This window comes from Colletotrichum fructicola (assembly GCF_000319635.2).
Source record: "Colletotrichum fructicola Nara gc5 chromosome Unknown KSG_Nara_v1_contig04, whole genome shotgun sequence".
Classification (NCBI taxonomy): Eukaryota; Fungi; Ascomycota; class Sordariomycetes; order Glomerellales; family Glomerellaceae; genus Colletotrichum; species Colletotrichum fructicola.
Genome location: NW_027094054.1, coordinates 1,999,259 through 2,015,631, shown reverse-complemented (window position 1 = coordinate 2,015,631; position 16,373 = coordinate 1,999,259). Strand labels below are relative to the sequence as shown.

The 16,373-nt window shown below is 55.0% G+C and overlaps 5 protein-coding genes across 5 annotated transcripts; 2 read left to right on the top strand and 3 right to left on the bottom strand.

Annotated features, from left to right (window-relative positions):
* Positions 1-64: 64 nt before the first annotated feature.
* Positions 65-877, top strand: CGGC5_v007385 (uncharacterized protein; the record flags this gene model as incomplete). Its single annotated transcript, XM_032035961.1, has 2 exons — positions 65-714; positions 772-877. 2 exons carry the CDS (start codon positions 65-67, stop codon positions 875-877), a joined length of 756 nt encoding a protein of 251 aa, XP_031885159.1.
* Positions 878-5,241: 4,364 nt separating this feature from the next.
* On the top strand, positions 5,242-6,441 carry RSB1-7 (Sphingoid long-chain base transporter RSB1; the record flags this gene model as incomplete). The annotated part of the gene is made up of 3 exons (XM_032035960.1): positions 5,242-5,612; positions 5,819-6,229; positions 6,282-6,441. The coding sequence occupies 3 exons, from the start codon at positions 5,242-5,244 to the stop codon at positions 6,439-6,441; spliced, it is 942 nt and encodes a 313-aa protein (XP_031885160.1).
* A 2,911-nt stretch (positions 6,442-9,352) lies between these two features.
* Positions 9,353-11,205, bottom strand: CGGC5_v007383 (uncharacterized protein; the record flags this gene model as incomplete). Its single annotated transcript, XM_032035959.1, has 2 exons — positions 9,353-11,002; positions 11,065-11,205. 2 exons carry the CDS (start codon positions 11,203-11,205, stop codon positions 9,353-9,355), a joined length of 1,791 nt encoding a protein of 596 aa, XP_031885156.1.
* Positions 11,206-12,266: 1,061 nt separating this feature from the next.
* CGGC5_v007382 (uncharacterized protein) lies at positions 12,267-12,710 on the bottom strand (the record flags this gene model as incomplete). Its single annotated transcript, XM_032035958.1, has 1 exon — positions 12,267-12,710. One exon carries the CDS (start codon positions 12,708-12,710, stop codon positions 12,267-12,269), a length of 444 nt encoding a protein of 147 aa, XP_031885157.1.
* Positions 12,711-14,610: 1,900 nt separating this feature from the next.
* On the bottom strand, positions 14,611-16,148 carry dapA-3 (Aspartyl aminopeptidase; the record flags this gene model as incomplete). Its single annotated transcript, XM_032035957.1, has 2 exons — positions 14,611-16,034; positions 16,091-16,148. The coding sequence occupies 2 exons, from the start codon at positions 16,146-16,148 to the stop codon at positions 14,611-14,613; spliced, it is 1,482 nt and encodes a 493-aa protein (XP_031885047.1).
* Positions 16,149-16,373: the final 225 nt, after the last annotated feature.

Genomic DNA, 16,373 nt, shown 5'->3' with positions numbered 1-16,373 from the left:
ATCAACCAACCAACACTATCTTCGTCTTTACGAATTTAACCAACCCCCTTCAACTACATTCAAAATGAAGTACTCCATCGCCGCCGCTGCTCTCGCTGGTGCCGTCATGGCCCAGGAGCCTGCTTCCACCGTCTTCTCCACCCAGTACTTCACCGTCACTTCTTGCGCGCCCACCGTCACCAACTGCCCTGCCCGCAGCACCGTCGTCTCCTCCAGCGTCGTCCCCGTGACCACCTCCACCGTCTACCAGACCAACGTCAAGACCATCACCTCTTGCGCCCCCACGGTCACCAACTGCCCCGCCGGCTCTACCGTCGTCGTTACCGAGACCAAGGCCATCGGCACCACCATCTGCCCCGTCACCGAGACTGGCGCCAAGCCCTCTGCCACCCAGCCCCCCGTTGTCGTTGTCCCTCCCCCCGCCAACAACGGCACCGTCCCCGCGGCTGTTCCCTCCAAGCCCGCCACCACCGGCAAGCCTCCCGCCGTCACCACCGGCGCTGCTCTGCCCTCCGTCTCCGTCCCCGCCACCCTGGTGTCCAGCCCGGCCGCCCCCGTCTGCCCCGGCGTCTCCGTTAAGACCATCTCTACCTCCGTCACCACCGTTGTCCCTACCGTCATCTACGAGACCGTCTCTGTCCCCTGCGCTACCGCCACCGGCCAGAAGCCCTCTGCTACCATCCCCGGTGTCCCCACTGGCGGCAACGGCACTACGTGAGTTATCCTGATATCCTGTCTAGAAACGAGCAGCATCACTAACACGCAAATCAGCTCTGTTCCCCCTACCAAGACCCCCGTCACTGCTGGCGCTTCCGGCCTGAGCGGCTCCGTCGCTCTCGCCGCCTTCGCCGGTGTTGCCGCCTACGTTTTCGCTTAAATCCTTTCCCCGGGACAATTCTAAAGGAAGCCATCACGGCTACGGCATTTAACGAACAACTATTTGGCGGGTCTTTTGCTGGAGTAGTAGAGACGAGACATATGTAAAAAGAGGCCCGTCTTCTCTTTGTACATGTATCATCTTAACGGAATGGCAAATACCATTTGTATCTAATCTTCTAATTGTATTTGGGGTCTGTTCTCGGTGGCGCGAGTGATGCTCCGGCGTTGGAAGACGCTGGAGGAGATCTCAGCCAACCAGACGAGCCTGGCTTTAACGACGATGCGGTTTGGTGTAACGAGATATTGGTGACATTCTTCACTACGTGACATTTCAAGTAGCCAACAAACTTGCTTCTGGCGTCTTGGGGACAAATTTCCTTCGCAACACCCGATTCCCTCAAGTGAGGTAACATGATCGCCCCTACAGCGATCTTCCCCGGACTTCGACAGCAGAGTGCAACTCACACTTTTCGCCGTTGGGCAGTGTTCCCACCCACAAGACGACACCGACACCGAATCGCCCACGTATCCGACCGCCACCTTTGGACGACTGTCAACCGAACCCCTGCGAAAGAGACGAATACCCCTGGGACTAGCGCGGCACGGGTCTTGGCGGGCATCTGAGCATTGGACAACTGAGGGACTTTCGGGAGATTACAATTGGGACGAACGGCGGCCTCTGATTGGACGCCCGACTTGCGATCAATTTGGGTGAAACGGCGGCCCCCCGCCCGACGGGGATCGAGTTATGAACGGCGTCACCGCGCTTGCATAACTCCCCACCGATGAACAATCCACCACCTACCCATCCTGTTCTTTTGTTTGAGTTCACCGAGGGATGATGAGGCCCCGGGATGGGGGACCGAAACGATATGAGAGGGACCCGCGGTCAAGCAAGCACTCTACACCTCGAGCTGGGGTCATGCCGTCTCAGATCCTGAAAAGGAAGGCGATGGATTTTTTCTCTTTTTTGTGGCTCTCTGGGATTTCGAAAGGGCTGAGGAAGATGCCCCGCGGGATCCTCATGGATGACTGGAGAGGGCGCAGCATTGCCCGTCTCATTTCGGAAGAATTTTGGCATCCTGTTGGATGCTGGGCCATCCCAAACCGCCACGGGCTTGATGTCTCTGGAGAGGGCAGATGGAACGGCGACGACGAAATGACGACCGACAGGCTGGATCCGGAACATGATTCGACTCGTGGGGTATCGGAGGATATTGTACCACAATGCGTACGAGTCGAATCGCGGAGACGCGGGACGATTGCATGATCGACGACGGTGACGCCGCCGTTGGGTGTTGGTTTCTCGACGGGGTCGTTCTGGCGGAGCTACTATACACCTACGAAATACGTCACGACGGCACGGGTCAGGTCTGATGCGGCCTCCCGAGCGGCTTGGTGCGCTGGCGACCGCACCGCGTTACTCCTGGACTCGCACCCTTTCTGTCGTGGGCCGGCCTGCGGGTAGGCGTGCGGGCGGACGTCGTTTGATGGTGATCGGAATTTGACGGTCATGTCCGTCGTTCGATGCGAAAAGTCTGAGGCATCCAGTTTTCGAGGCTGTGAGGCGCAGATCTCATCTGGGCAAAATCTTGGGATGGAGAAGGACGTTCACGGACCAGGTCAATCTTCTTTCCTTTCTTTTTGTCGTCATTTCCAGACGACGCACGGGAGCGGTCGCCCTTCTGCTGTATTTCTCTCTCATCACGGCATGTCTGAGCAGTCGACTGGCCGACCTGTGCTGCGCATCCGATGGTGAACCTCTCCCGCCCGTCGACGAGCTCATACTCTGAGACTGTACAACGAACGACGGACGTCAGTCAAAATGACACGACATAGTGTCTGAAGGTGGCCTGCTTCTAGGTGACGCGCAGTCCTTTTTTGCTTTTGCAGGCTGCGACGTCTCACATGTTCATGGCCAGACTAGCATTACACCTGGTGGCTACGGTGTCATCAACAGACGGGAACCATCGACGTGGCCGTTATGTACATCAAAGCCTGGTTTCTCAGACGGGACGGCATCGTCAGTATCAGCAACGATGGGGCTCCAGACCGATTGCCCGTATGAGCAAAAAACGCCGTGACACTTTGCGGATATGGAACGTCGAAACCGTGGACACCGAGTTCCAGCGCATGCCTGTGAGCATCATACCCGACAGGCGGTCGAAAGAGTGCCAAATGGGGTCTTTGCAATCAATCAACTCGATATGGCCATCCCCTCCTTCCTCTTCCAGCCTCGTCATCCAAGAATGAATTTCTGTCACTGAGCATCATGGGTCTTTGTGGGTATGTTTGAGATAGACTCGGATCAGGCCGACAGGGCTGCGGAAACTCCACAACCCACAGCCAAATCAGACCAACATCGTAGAAGCCAAAGATAGACATTGTCTGCAGTAGAGTGCTCTTGTCGTCTGAATTCGGGCTGAGATGATTAGTTCTTAGCCTCGCCCACACAAATGCCGAATCCAGAGAGCACGCAACTTTAAATAGATGTGCACAACTGTTCTATTCTCACGCACCTATATTTCACCGAGCGGGTTGACGATCATTCCTCGTACCTACCGATAATAATTAACGATCCTCTCTTTGCAATACTGAAGCCGCCTGCTGATATGTACGAAGCTGAATCGTAACTTTTGCAATATGGCCTGTCCGTGTTGTTTCAGAGAAAGAGGCCGCATGACTCGGCCCAGTTCGTCCCATCTCGTGGATATGCTTACTGCAGGAAAACGAATCAAGCTTCGCTCGAAACGATTCCAAGAATACGTATCTTGAGTGCACGTGGTCACTGAAAGGTGTAACGCAGACTGCACGACAAGGTCTTCGGTGGCTGCTCCGAACACCGGGGCCCGGCCTCCGGCGCCGAGTAGCGGCCCCACACCCGAACTTGAATCTCAAAGCTTCGGATCAACAGCACATGACCGGCATGTCATTAACCTCGTAACGTCAAATGCAAGGATCGAGATGTGTCGCCGATCTCGCCGCTGTGCCGGCCCGAAAGCAGCTCCGTCAAAGGACGTGGAGGAAACGATCAACCGTCGGTCTAGACCCCCTCAACGCGCTGTCCCGATTCGGTGGCATTGCGCGCGGGCACACCAGACGTGACGCCCTCGTTCCAGCGGTCGGCTTGAGTTAGCCCTCTAGCAAGATTTAAGACAGCGTGCCCAAACCGTCCAGCGCCTAAGTCCGCCTTAGCATTCGAGCAGGGGCACGCACCCGTCCATGGCAACAGTCGGTGCGATTGCGACGGCTTCTTCCACTTCACAGGCAGAACCCTTGGCATGGCCATCACCACCAATACTTTGATGTCCTACCATGCATGCAAAATGGTGGGATGAGCCTCAGATCAATGACACCTTCATCCCGTGTCGAGATTCCAACGCCCCGGTTGTGCCCAGCCCTACAGCCCCCAGTCAGCCTGCAGCACAACACATCATCCAAACCAGCTCAACCGTCCCAACTTTCCTCCGACTTATCAGCCCGTCGTCATCTAAGGCCTCGTCCGTCCCAGCTAATTGGCTGTTCCTCACCGACGGATTCCACGTTGCCCAAAATGGACGCATTTGACGCGGCCCGCCCTTTCGCACTCGCTCGCACAGACCACAGCTTCCTTTCTCTCCCTGTTCGCACGCACGCAGCCACGCAGCATTCCTCTTCCATTCGCATCTGACATGTCCGTCCCGGCCCCGCTTCCGCACTCGCTTAGCAGCCAAGACAGACGCCGTCCCATCCTTAACGGCCGATCTCTCTCGCCCTACGCACGTTTCTTCCACTCGCCATCCAGACGAAGGTTGTGCTGCCCAGCTAGCTGCGAGCGCAGAATGCATCCCTTTTCAGCTCACTGCCGTCAGGCGGATCGACTGCTTCAGCCTCTCTCTCATCGGCCGGGAAGGTGAACTGTCTCTGTCACACACCCCCGGCTGACGGCTGCACCGCCCACCAGCTCCGACATGATTGGCGTTGCTGCTCATCGAGCCACGAGTCTATCTGAATCATCGAAGAGAATGCGAGCCTTGGGGGCCCTCTAATGCGCCTAGTGATGACGAGTGTCTCCTCCGTACCTGGATTCCGCGATCCGTCCATGCTGTGAACGCCCCCATCGTGTTCCAGACTCTAATCCAATATTCCCTCCCTGTGACAATCTTGGATGTATATAGCGTGGCCCCTTTCCGGTCCTGACTGTATTGACACGCTTGCTTGTTTCTCTCAGTATCCAAGGCCCAAGCACGATAGCCGGCATCCAAGACAAATCACATCTCCCAGCCGCGATCCCCATAGAAGAAGCCCTTCCCGCCTCCCGCCCTTCTCGAAGCCGTCCCGTCTTCATCTCACACTCGTCCAACGACCAAATCATCACCAAAAATGACAGGACCACCACCGCCTCTCCCGCCGTACGTCGTCGTCTTCGGCCCCGACGCAAACTGCACCCTCGAAATCTGCGACATCCACTACAGCCTGTACAGGTACCGCCCGAATCTCGCCGTCAACGCCCTCTTCCTCGCCCTCTACGGCATCGCCGGCCTCGTCCACATCTTCCTCGGCATCCGCTGGCGCTCCTACTGGTTCATGACCTTCATGGTCCTCGGCTGCCTCAGCGAGATCGTCGGCTACATCGGCCGCATCATGCTCTACCACAACCCCTTCGCCTTCGTCCCCTTCATGCTGCAAATCGTCTTCATCACCAGCGGTCCCGTCTGGTACACCGCCGCCATCTACGTGACCCTCTCCAAAGCGTAAGTTTTTTCTGTTCGTTCACCTTGTTTTCGGGTCGTCACTGTCATTTCGGCGGCGTTTGCTTTTTCCTGGGGCTGGATCTGGGCGAACCCACCCCTTACACGCGATCGCAATCTTGCGATGCCAAAAGAAAGCATGCTGGTGTCAGAACGCCATAACCGAGAGACAAGTTCGTTCGCTGACTCGAGCTCTTGCATTCCACCAGCATCACCCACCTCGGGCCCGAACTCGCACGCCTCCCTCCCAAGGCGCTCTACTGGGTCTTCATCGCGCTGGACGTGTCGTGCCTGGTGATCCAGGCCGCCGGCGGCGCCATCAGCACCGACTCCAAGGGCGACTCCGACCTGGGCGTCAACCTGGCCATGGGCGGTCTGGTCATCCAGGTCGTCGTGATCGTCGTCTTCTGCGCCGTCTTCGCCGACTACATGATCCGCTATACGCGCTCGAGCTACACACGCAAGCTTGCGCAGCGGGAGAAGATCTTTTTTGGCTTCCTGGCGCTGGCTGTCGCGCTCATCCTCGCGCGGTGCTCGTACCGTGTCGATGAGCTGAGTGAGGGATACTCGAACTCGACGAAGGTCACGGACGAGGGGCTGTTTATCGGCTTGGAGGGAGTGTAAGTTGGCCTGTTGTCTTGAGGTTATTCGGTATGCTGACGATGATTGCAGACTGATTGTTCTTGCTGTTTTCTCTCTGTGTCTTGGACACCCCGGCCTCGCTTTCGAGAACAAGACCGAGAGGGCTGAGGAGAGAAAGGAGTCGCAGGCCAGCGTGGAGAGCGCCATGAGCGAGACGACGGACAAGGGCAGGTCGAGACACGTTTCTTAGGTGATTGAAGTGATTTTTCGGGCACTGCGGAGGTGCCTGAGTCTGTTCGGTTACATTTCCTTGGTTCGTCTTTTGGTTAGAAGCGCGCATGATACACACATGAGCAGAATCCTGGTTTAGACAACAGCACACGTAGAGCCAAGCTCTGCGAATGATACGACTCTTAACGATCTATGAAAACATGATGCTCTAATCTCGATATTGTGACTTAGAGTGGGAAGAGTGTCTAAGTCGATTTGATTGAGTTAATCAAATTGGTTTTTGATTTGATTAAATCAGTCAAATCAGTCAATACAATAAAGTGTTCAGCAAGGCACAGCAGGGTATTTGAACAGGTATAACTGAGATGTCTTAACATATCTAAGGTAGAAAGATAGCACAAGGTGGTCATTACCCGCAGAAAAGTGGAAGGGGCCTAAAGAAGGGCACTGCATCTCGATATCAGAGTCTTAATATCATATTGAGCAAATCTTCACATTTAAACAGCCTAGGTATATTCCAAAAATGGAATTTACGGACGAGGACGAAGATCATTAACGTCAATTACTCGGTTCTCAACATATGCGGGCTTCCATAGGGCAAACGAACTTAATAATTTCACCATCGTTGAGAACCAGCCAGCCACATATCGGACTTGAATGTTTTATTGGGTTTTTGGAGAAGCTTCCATTAAACCATCGTGAAGGGGTCTCATATTCTTTTTGCAAATCGGGCCTGTGGCTTGCCCTGAAGTTTGGAACCAGTTGTGCTTGTTTACAAGAGGGATAGCCGTTGTATCGGAAGTGGCATGAAGTAAAAGCGCAAGGATCGTCGTCCAGGTTAAGATTGACAGATTCCAACGTACTATATTCACAAGAATCATCAGACGATGATGGACATAGGTAAGACGCTTCAGTGACTGGCGGTCCTTCACGCACGTATACCGTACTGAGCACCGCGTGACAGCATTAGCCAGGCCTTGGACGCCTGGAGCCACTATTACTAGGAGCGGAATTCCTTCTTTCAGCCGATTCATTGTGTCATTTTACAAGCCAGGCTGTTGACTCTTGATGACCTATTTATCATGATTTACAGGTCCAGCGGGCCCTTGAACTGCTGAGCTTCTGCCAAAAGAGCTGCTGCCCTGGGCTTGGGGACGTATAAAGATGACCGAGATGCCGAATATTCAACGTTCCAAACCAAATACGTATCGGGTGCGGTGCGTTCGCGGAAGCAACTTACACCGATCAGTTGTGCAAAGAGGTAAAGTTCCGTTCCATGTAGACTGGATGCCATACGCATGAAGACGTCATTTCTTCCTGGCAGGATTGTTGACTACTTTGCGTATTCTTAGGGCATTTCCTAGAGAGTGACGCCGACTGACGGAGACGAGCAAGTCCAGAGATTTTGGAGTTTCGCGTGGTTCGGAACGAAGAATTTATCGTGTTGAGAGGCTCCTCGGTCTATCCTGGATTTAATTCACTACGTCAATCGCATTGCCCGGGCTATGAGGAGAGAGAAACGGCCTGAACGCTGTTAACAACAACCAAATTTAAAGAATTGGCTGCGTCAAATGCCCGGCCATGGTATGTATCTTGGTAGCCATCGACGGGCTGATCCCTGCCTATGCCTCTGCTATTTATTTCAGACATCTAGTCATGCTGCAAACGGAGAAGACAACAATCTCGCAGTGGCCTGTTCCGTTCGCTAACGAGGCTTGCGAATAGCTTTATGCCCAAATCTAATTCGATGTGTCAGCCTTGTCTTGGGTTTCGGCAACTTCAGTCGCCATCCAAATACACGCCGTGAATAAATGTCCGCGGCAAATGACAGGGAATGACGATGGCACTGTCGTGGCAGATATACAAGCAACAGTCAAGCATCCCCGCGGAGTATACAAGATCCCTCAATGGAAGTAGCCAGGATCATGCAAACCTGGATCTTTTCGATGAAAAAAGGAAACCTATACCAAGACGCTCACATTGCGCGCCTGTCTTCAGAACAAGAAGGGAGGCCTGACGCCTTAAATACACACAGGTTCGGGGCTTGCCAGCGAGATTTGCACGCCTCCTCCATGACCATGGCCAAAAGCCTGGCTTCAGAGGTTCCCGGGCACCGCCTGTGCAAGAAGTTTGTGAGGGAGTACATACAAAACGATATACGCGTTCAAAATGACTAAATTATTCTAACAAAGCAATGTCAGTATCGATCTGTATGGGAAAAACTCAACAATACGATGATCTTGTTCATAAGACATTGCGCTGCATCGATAAACACCTAATGAAACCGTCTTTGAGTTGTCTGGTGCCAGAGATATCTCATGTCTTGAATACCCTTCTGGATACTTACTAGACGTGGATGATGGACGCCTCGCAATGGTCAAGATAGATACAAATGGAAAGGCCAAGACTCTTTCGCCAAATGTCTCAGCATTTTGGAAAAAGGGCTATCGCCGCCTCCTACCCCATGACCTAAGCCTTTGCTCTGATGATTTCGTTGTGCCGCTATTGGCAAGCATTTTATCAAAGTCAGTATGATAGGTAGGCATATACGCAAGACGACAGTGGCGGACAACGTGGCGGTGGCACCGTTCAACACATTTTGGCAGCCAGTGACGACGTGCCTCCACTCGCTTGGAGTGGCATCACCTGATACCTGGCTGTCTGTATGTTCAACCACCCAACCAATCTATCCCCGATTTCACGATAACATTTGGTGCTTCTAACTCGTAGGTCATGTTGACGCACATATATATAGCACATGGGGCCCCACGTTGCAAACACGCACTACAAAGATCACTGGCCAACGAGCGCCGCAAAAGCAAGTCAAAGTTCATAGTACAAGTTCTGCATTAAAATCGTAGTGCCCATAGGCAGTCCTAGCAATGACATGATCGTAAAATACTCTATATATATCCATACACCCATGCGTCTCATACTTGACCGGCGACAGCCTGTCTCACAGCACCGGCCAGCTCGCCAAACAGAATGCCCTTGAACACGCTCTCGCCCATGTTCTGCGTCCAGTGTCCCGCCTTGGAGAGCTTCTCCTTCCAGAGCTTCTTCTGCTGTGCCGAGAGATCGTCCCAGCTGACCGCGGGGCCGTAGACTGCCTCGTCGTGGACGGCGGCCTGGAATCTCGGCACCGGGTTCTCCTCGGGGTGGGTAGGAGTGACGGCGTCCTCGCGGATGACGATCGGGTCTCCCTGGAGCGTGTGGACCTCACCGATGAGCGTTGAGAGGAACTCGTTGGGGGTGTTGGGGTTGGCCAGGGGGCTCGTCTTGGCAAGGAAACGCGGGCTCACGACGCCCGCCGATTCGAGACCGATCTGGAAGAGGACGGCCAAGACGAGGACGATGATGGTGGCGAGCGTAATGGTAGCCTTGGTGCCGTATCTCTTGGGTTGCAGAGCGACGGCATAGCGCTGGGGCCGAGGCGGGCCGCCCTTGCGAAGAGGAACTTCCCTGTCGGTGAACTTCTTGAGCAGGATCGAATGCACGACGACGGTGTTCTTCATGGAGATGCTGGCAAGCTTGAGGTACTGAGGACGGGCGGTCGTCTTGGGCGGGACGAAGTGGGACAGGGCGACGTTGGTGATGTTCAGAGGGTGGACCTCCTTCAACGTCGTCAGGCGTTCGAGGTTGGTAAGGAGTTCGAGGTTCGAGAGAGACTTGTGCTCAACCGTGAAGAGCGAGACGGAGCGGTCTTGTCCTGCCACGGCGACGACGAATTGCGTGTTGCCGAGCTTGGCCTCGGGTGTTGACGCCGGGTTCAGGTTTCGCACGGCAATGGTAGTCGCCTGGGTCACTGTCTTTGGCAGCTTGGCGGACGCAGCCAGACGGCCCTTCTCCTCCTCCTTCATCGGCAGCCGGATGCCCAGGAGAACCACGCCAGTGCGCTTCGGAAGGTTGCAGCCTGCCATGATGAAGTTTGGCGACAAGTACCGAATCGACCTGAAGATGGGCGTAACACCGGCGCCGTCCTCCTTGATGGTGAATGCCAGGTGCGGCCCATCAACGCTGTTCTTGGTGACGTTCACAACGAAGAGGTCGCGCTCATCGCAGAAGGCGACCTGGAACGTCTCGTCCCCGGTCTGAATGACATCCAGATCCATCGCCTCCCTCGAAATCTCCAGCGTGCCCCTCGGCTTCACCGCAGCCCCGGAAGCGGCCGACACCTCGAACAGCGAGATCTGCGACTGCTTCGCCAGGCCAGTGGCCACGGCGCCCAGCTGGTGCTTCTCGCCAAAGGGCGCGGACAGCCTCAGCAGGCGCTGGTAGGCGTCCTTGTCGTTCTCGGCGGGGGCGAAGAGGGCGGAGCGCGAGAGCTCGGCGAGGTTCACGCTCGGGCTGTTAGCACCGACGGAGAGACGCGCCTTGCTCTGCTCGACGCCGAAGACGCGGAAGTGCTCGTTCTTGCCCTTCTCGACGTCGGCGGGGCTCGAATTGATGCCGGCGTAGACGTGGGAGGTGCGTCCCTTCTTTGGGCCGACGGCCAGGGTCATAACGCTGTCCTCGTTGCGGCTGAGGTCGGCCTCGCCGGCGATGCGCAGCTCGTCCTTTGCCGAGGTGTCGATCACTGTCTTTTCGCAAGTGTCAGTCGCATTCTGTCTGGGGGGCCGGGATGGCAGGGATGGGTGCGCACGATCTTGTTGGCGACGCCGGACCTGTTGGCGCCGCCGCCGCCTCCGACGAGCAGCCTGTTGGCATCTTGGGGGTCGAACTCGCAGGCGTAGGGGAGGTAGTCGAGGGTGAGCTTCGCGGTGTCAAAGGGGGAGGGAGCCATGGCTGGCGGAGCTGGAGGGTCTTGGCGGCGGGATCAATTGAATCGAGACAGGTCGCAGGGTTGCGTGGCGGGCTCGTCTGCAGGATTGGACGTTGAAAGACTCAGAGTTGGACCATGTTTGGGGAGGAGGTCGTCTGGCGCAAGATGGAATGAGGAGCAGGACACTCGGGTTGATGACGTTCGGGGCGGAAAAAAAGAGTTGGCCATCTGGCCTTGTCGTTAGGGGCATTCTAGACTCTGGGACTCCACGTGCGGTGCAGAGCTGAGAGCTGGAGCACGGGGCAGGCAGAGCTGTCAGAGCTCAGCTGGGGACGCTCAGCGCCGTCGATCCCTGTTCGTGGTTCTTAGTCGCTGCACTAACAATTTCCCCTGCTCTCCACGAACGGGCAGTCTTGGAGCCGCCAAGTCGGACCGTCAACTTCATCTCATCCATAGGGTGTCGGGTATTACTGAATAACTCCACGCGGTTGAACATACGTCCAAAATCAGGAATCGGCAAATTACTGTTCTCCGACGATGTTTCCATACCACATCCCAACGAGGATCTGCACATCTCCCGGAGAAAACTTACATTTGCCCGCGTTGATGAGTCAGGAGCAATCAATACATGTATTTGTATTGTATTGTATTTTGTATTGTATTGTACTGTAATTTGTATGTATTGTACTGTAATCTGTAGTGTATTGTATTGTATTTGAAGATGTATTTTGTAATGTAATGTATTCTATTGTACTGTAGTACGTTGCTGTGTTTTGTTGTGTCTTTTTGAATATTCTCTGGTCAGTGGCTTCTCACTATAAGTGATTTCAACAAGACAACGCATCACTTTAAAGACATCGGACTAGCATTGGTCCAAAAACGTGAATGTCATTTCACTAATGATCTGTAAAGCAAGTCTCCCCAGATGAAAGTGCTGTTCCTGTCCCAACACCAAAACGCCCTTTAACTTCAACCGCTACACCGCGCTGATATCACATGCCACCCCTCGCAACGTTACCCCATAGCGTTAAGAATTTCTTCCCACCCTGAATCTTCACTGCTCAACTCATCCCAGCTCCCCTTTACATGCGCAAGTGGCGGTAGAAACGGTAGACGTCGCTGGGGGTGAGGCCCAAGGTGCCCTCAAGACGGCAGTCCATGTTGGCGAGCTTGTTGGTCTCGAGGGGGCGGATGGTACCCTTGCTGTCGGGAGACGAAGACTGAGGGTCCTGGCGAGCCTGAGACTGCTGGGCCTGAGCCTGTCCCTGTCCCTGGGTGCTCTGCTGCTGGCCATGCATCTGCATCTGGGAGGCGGGACGGGATGGGGGCTGCTGGTCAAGGCAGCTCTCGCGGCGACAGCGCTCCTGTCGCTTCTGGCGACCAAGCTCAGCGCAGTCGTGGCAGAGCTGGTCGTGGAGGTAGGTGTGGAACGGCTCAAGGAGGTGACGGCAGCGGTTCTTATCACAAGGGAAGCTGACGACCTCGTGGTGGGTGCACTTGTAGTAGTAATAACCGCTCTGGCACATCTTGGCGGTTCTCGTGGCTGTGAAGAAGTGTTAGTTCTTTGACCAAGGGGAGTGGACAAAGGCTGGAACCTACTGGTTATGATGGGGATTTGGTTATGTTGCAGATATATAGTGATGGATGGTGCGCAGGTAAGGAAGTTGAGATGTTGAGATGTTGTAGAAGATGTAGCTCTGGTGGGTAGTCGACGTTCGGATGAGTTCAGTGATGGTTTAGATGACCTTCTCGATCATCTTCCTTCCCGAAGGCAATGTTGTGGTGTCACAATCCGTTCGATCAGAAAACCTGGTCCCGGTGGCTATTGAGAACGTAAGGATAGGTTTTCGGACGTGATGGGTAAGAAATTTGATCCGAAGTAGATGAAATGGCAAGTCGAGTAGGATGAGTTCTGGTTCCTCTGGGACGTTCTCGGAAGCTGCGGCTCTGCTCTCTGACTGCGTAAACTCTTGCTGTCTAAATGAAGATTTTGAGATTTGGGCTCGGTATGAGCAGTGACCAAATATACGACCTGAAGGATCTCGGATGCGAAAAGATGTCGCAGAGTCGAGGGTACTCTGGTGGGGTCTCTCGACGTGATATCTGTCGAGCGTGGTTCTCAAATCGGCAATATGAGAAGTCCAAGTTGATGTCGAGGGCTGGGTTGAAGTCGGAAGAAGAGCTTCAGGTGGAGGCAGGCTTAAATGGGGCTTGGTCAGAACGAGAGGGGAAGGCACTGTTGAGAAGTCGCCTCGTGCCTGCTCCTTTTGGTACCTGGCGGGACTCTTAGTGAGCAGCACCTGATTGACTCCTTTTGAGAACAAAATGACGATAATTCGGTAAACTGAGCCGAAAAGTTGCCAGGTAAGTAAAATGTGGTATCTCGGGAACAAATTGATCAGCCAAGGGTGTCGAGTGTTGAGATTGTTGGACGTTGGTGATGTTCTTTGAGTGCAGTCGGGGACACTGAGACGAGATCTGAGCTCTCAAATCGGTCTAGTGAAATGGACGTCTGAGAAATTGGAAGGAAGTCCAGCCTGAATGAACTAGGATTCGACTCGTCTCAGGGAGGCAAGAGCAATTTCATTTGCAGGTTGGGTAAATCGCTTACCACTTATAAAGCGTGGGTTTGGTGGTGATTATCGTTGAGTAAAGTCAAATTTGGACGTTCAACTGTGAGTCAAGACTTTGACTTCGACTTGCTGAGGAAAGAATAAGATAAAAAGATGCTGATATGCTCGGAGGGTAGGTAAGTGTTGTGGAAATGAAGACGCCTTCGCCTTTCTTCATGAAGATTGATGCTTAGTTGGAAGTTGTAGCTGAGGCCTCCTCAGAACGGAAGCGAATCAAGTAGATGTGAGCATAGAAGAGGTGGGATGAAAGTTGACGGAGGGAAGAGCTAAAGGGAGTGAAGCCGTCGTGACTCTCTGAAGTATTGTTGAGTTAAGTGAGACTTGGTCTGTAGATTTCAGCAGATTCCGTGAAGTCAAGATGCCTCCAACTGAATATGTGAAAACCCGACGTGTAGTCGGAAGAGTTCGAGCTGATCGTGTGAAGCAGAGGCGGATTAAATAGACGTGACAGGAGCAGAGGTGAGATGAAAGCTGACAGAGGCAGGAGCAAAAGGAGGTGAAGCTGTCGTTACTTTCCGATTCGGAGACTTAATTCAGGGAGTTGTTCAGATCATATTCATCAACAATGTCCAGATCAAAAGTCTCCGTCACAAATTCATGCGAAGCGACGGAATGGAAGGACGACATGTAAGGGCCAATATCGAGTATGTGCCCCTCCGACTCGGGAATCAGAACATCTACATATCAAACTCACACGACCAAAGCACATTCACATTCAAATGTTCAAATAAACTTGTATTCTCAACCAACACCACGCCGCCGCAACGCCACTAAATCCTTACACCAGCAAACCCTAATCCACGAGAATCTTCTCCTCCAGCTCCCCGAACCGCTCGTAAAAGCTCTCAAACAGCTTAATAGCGTGCTCGACGTCGGCGCTGCCGCCCGTCTCGCGGATGGAGTGCATGCTGAGCTGCGGGTTGCCGAGGTCGAGCGTGCGGACGCCGAGCTTGGCGCTCAGCATGGGGCCGATGGTGCTGCCGCAGGGCGAGTCGTTGCGGACGACGAAGAGCTGCAGCGGGACGCCGGCGAGGCGCGCGCACTCCTGCAGCAGGACGATGCCCGGGGAGTTTGTCGCGTAGCGCTGGTTGGCGTTGACCTTGATGACGGTGCCGCCGTTCATGGCGGGCTGGTGGGAGGACTCGTACTTGCCGGCGTAGTTGGGGTGGACGGAGTGGGCCATGTCGGCGGAGACGAGGAAGGAGCGGGAGAGGGTCTGCTCGTAGGCGGTGGACTCGTAGTCGCCGCCGTCGTGGGAGGAGACGGCGACGTAGGAGCCGTCCGAGGCGGTGTCGCGGCTGCCGGGCAGGGAGGCGAGGCGGCGCAGGACGGCGGGCAGGAGGTTCGAGTTGGCGCCGTGGGCGGAGGTGGAGCCGATCTCCTCGTGGTCGAAGCAGGTCACCAGGCGGATGGTGGTGTCGTTGTCGAGGACGTTTGCGTCCTTGACGGAGGCGATGAGGCCCTCGACGGAGCAGTACGTCATGTTGAGGTTGTCGAGGCGGGCGGAGAAGATGAACTCGTCGTTCAGGCCGCCCAGGCAGGACTTTTGGATGTCGTAGAGGACGAGCTCAAAGTCGACGACGGCGTCGGGCTCGACCTCGGCGTGGGAGGCGATGACGTCCAGGATGTGCGGGTGGTGGCGTTCCGTCATGGCCTTGAGAGGCTTGAAGTCCTCCTGGGAGTCGTCCGTGTCCTCGGGCTTGGCGGCGCCCTTGTTCAGCTCCGCGGTCGCCAAGCCGGCGATGGGGAACAGCTCGCTCTCCTTGTTGGGGTCGAAGTTGGAGCTGCGGTCGAGGTGGATGGCCAGCGTGGGGATGCGCAGCAGGGGCTTGTCAACCTTGATCAGCTTCTGGACGAAGTTGCCCTCGCCGTCCTTGACAAGCACGCGGCCGGCGATGGAGAGGTCGCGGTCGAACCAGCTGTGCCAGATGCCGCCTCCGTAGGTCTCGACGCCGACCTGCAGGAAGCCGACGTTGTTCTTCTTGGAGACGGGCTTGATGCGCAGGCAGGGCGAGTCGGTGTGGGCGCCGATCATGGCGACGGGGTTGCCGGGCTTCCACTTCTTGCCGATGGCGAAGGCGACGATGGAGGAGCCATTGCGGGTGAGGTAGTATTTGCCGCCGGGACGGAGGGTCGAGTTCCAGGAATCGCGCTCCTTGATCTTTGTGAAGCCGGCCTTCTCGAGGAGTTTCGAAGCGGTCGCGCAGGCGTGGTAGGCTGGAAGCGGGGTGTGAGCTTTTGCGGTTATCTGTGGGGTAGGATGCAATTCTTACGTGTGGGAGAGGCGTTGACAAAGTCGACAAAGTCGAGGGCAGCTTGGGGGGGAGCCATTGTGCGGGAGGTGGTCGAAAAACGGGTTCGTGGTTGGAGGGGTCGCAGCACGGTGATTCTGGCGATGGCGATGGCGATGGCGATGGTGGGGTTGGCGGTGTTCGGTCTGGGAATGCTTCGGCACAAATAAGATGTAACCGGGAGCATTTAGGGTTTGCAGAACAAGGGAAACACGGATCGATTGCAGAGACGGAACGCTGCTGGTCTGCCTCGTCGTCTGCTCTT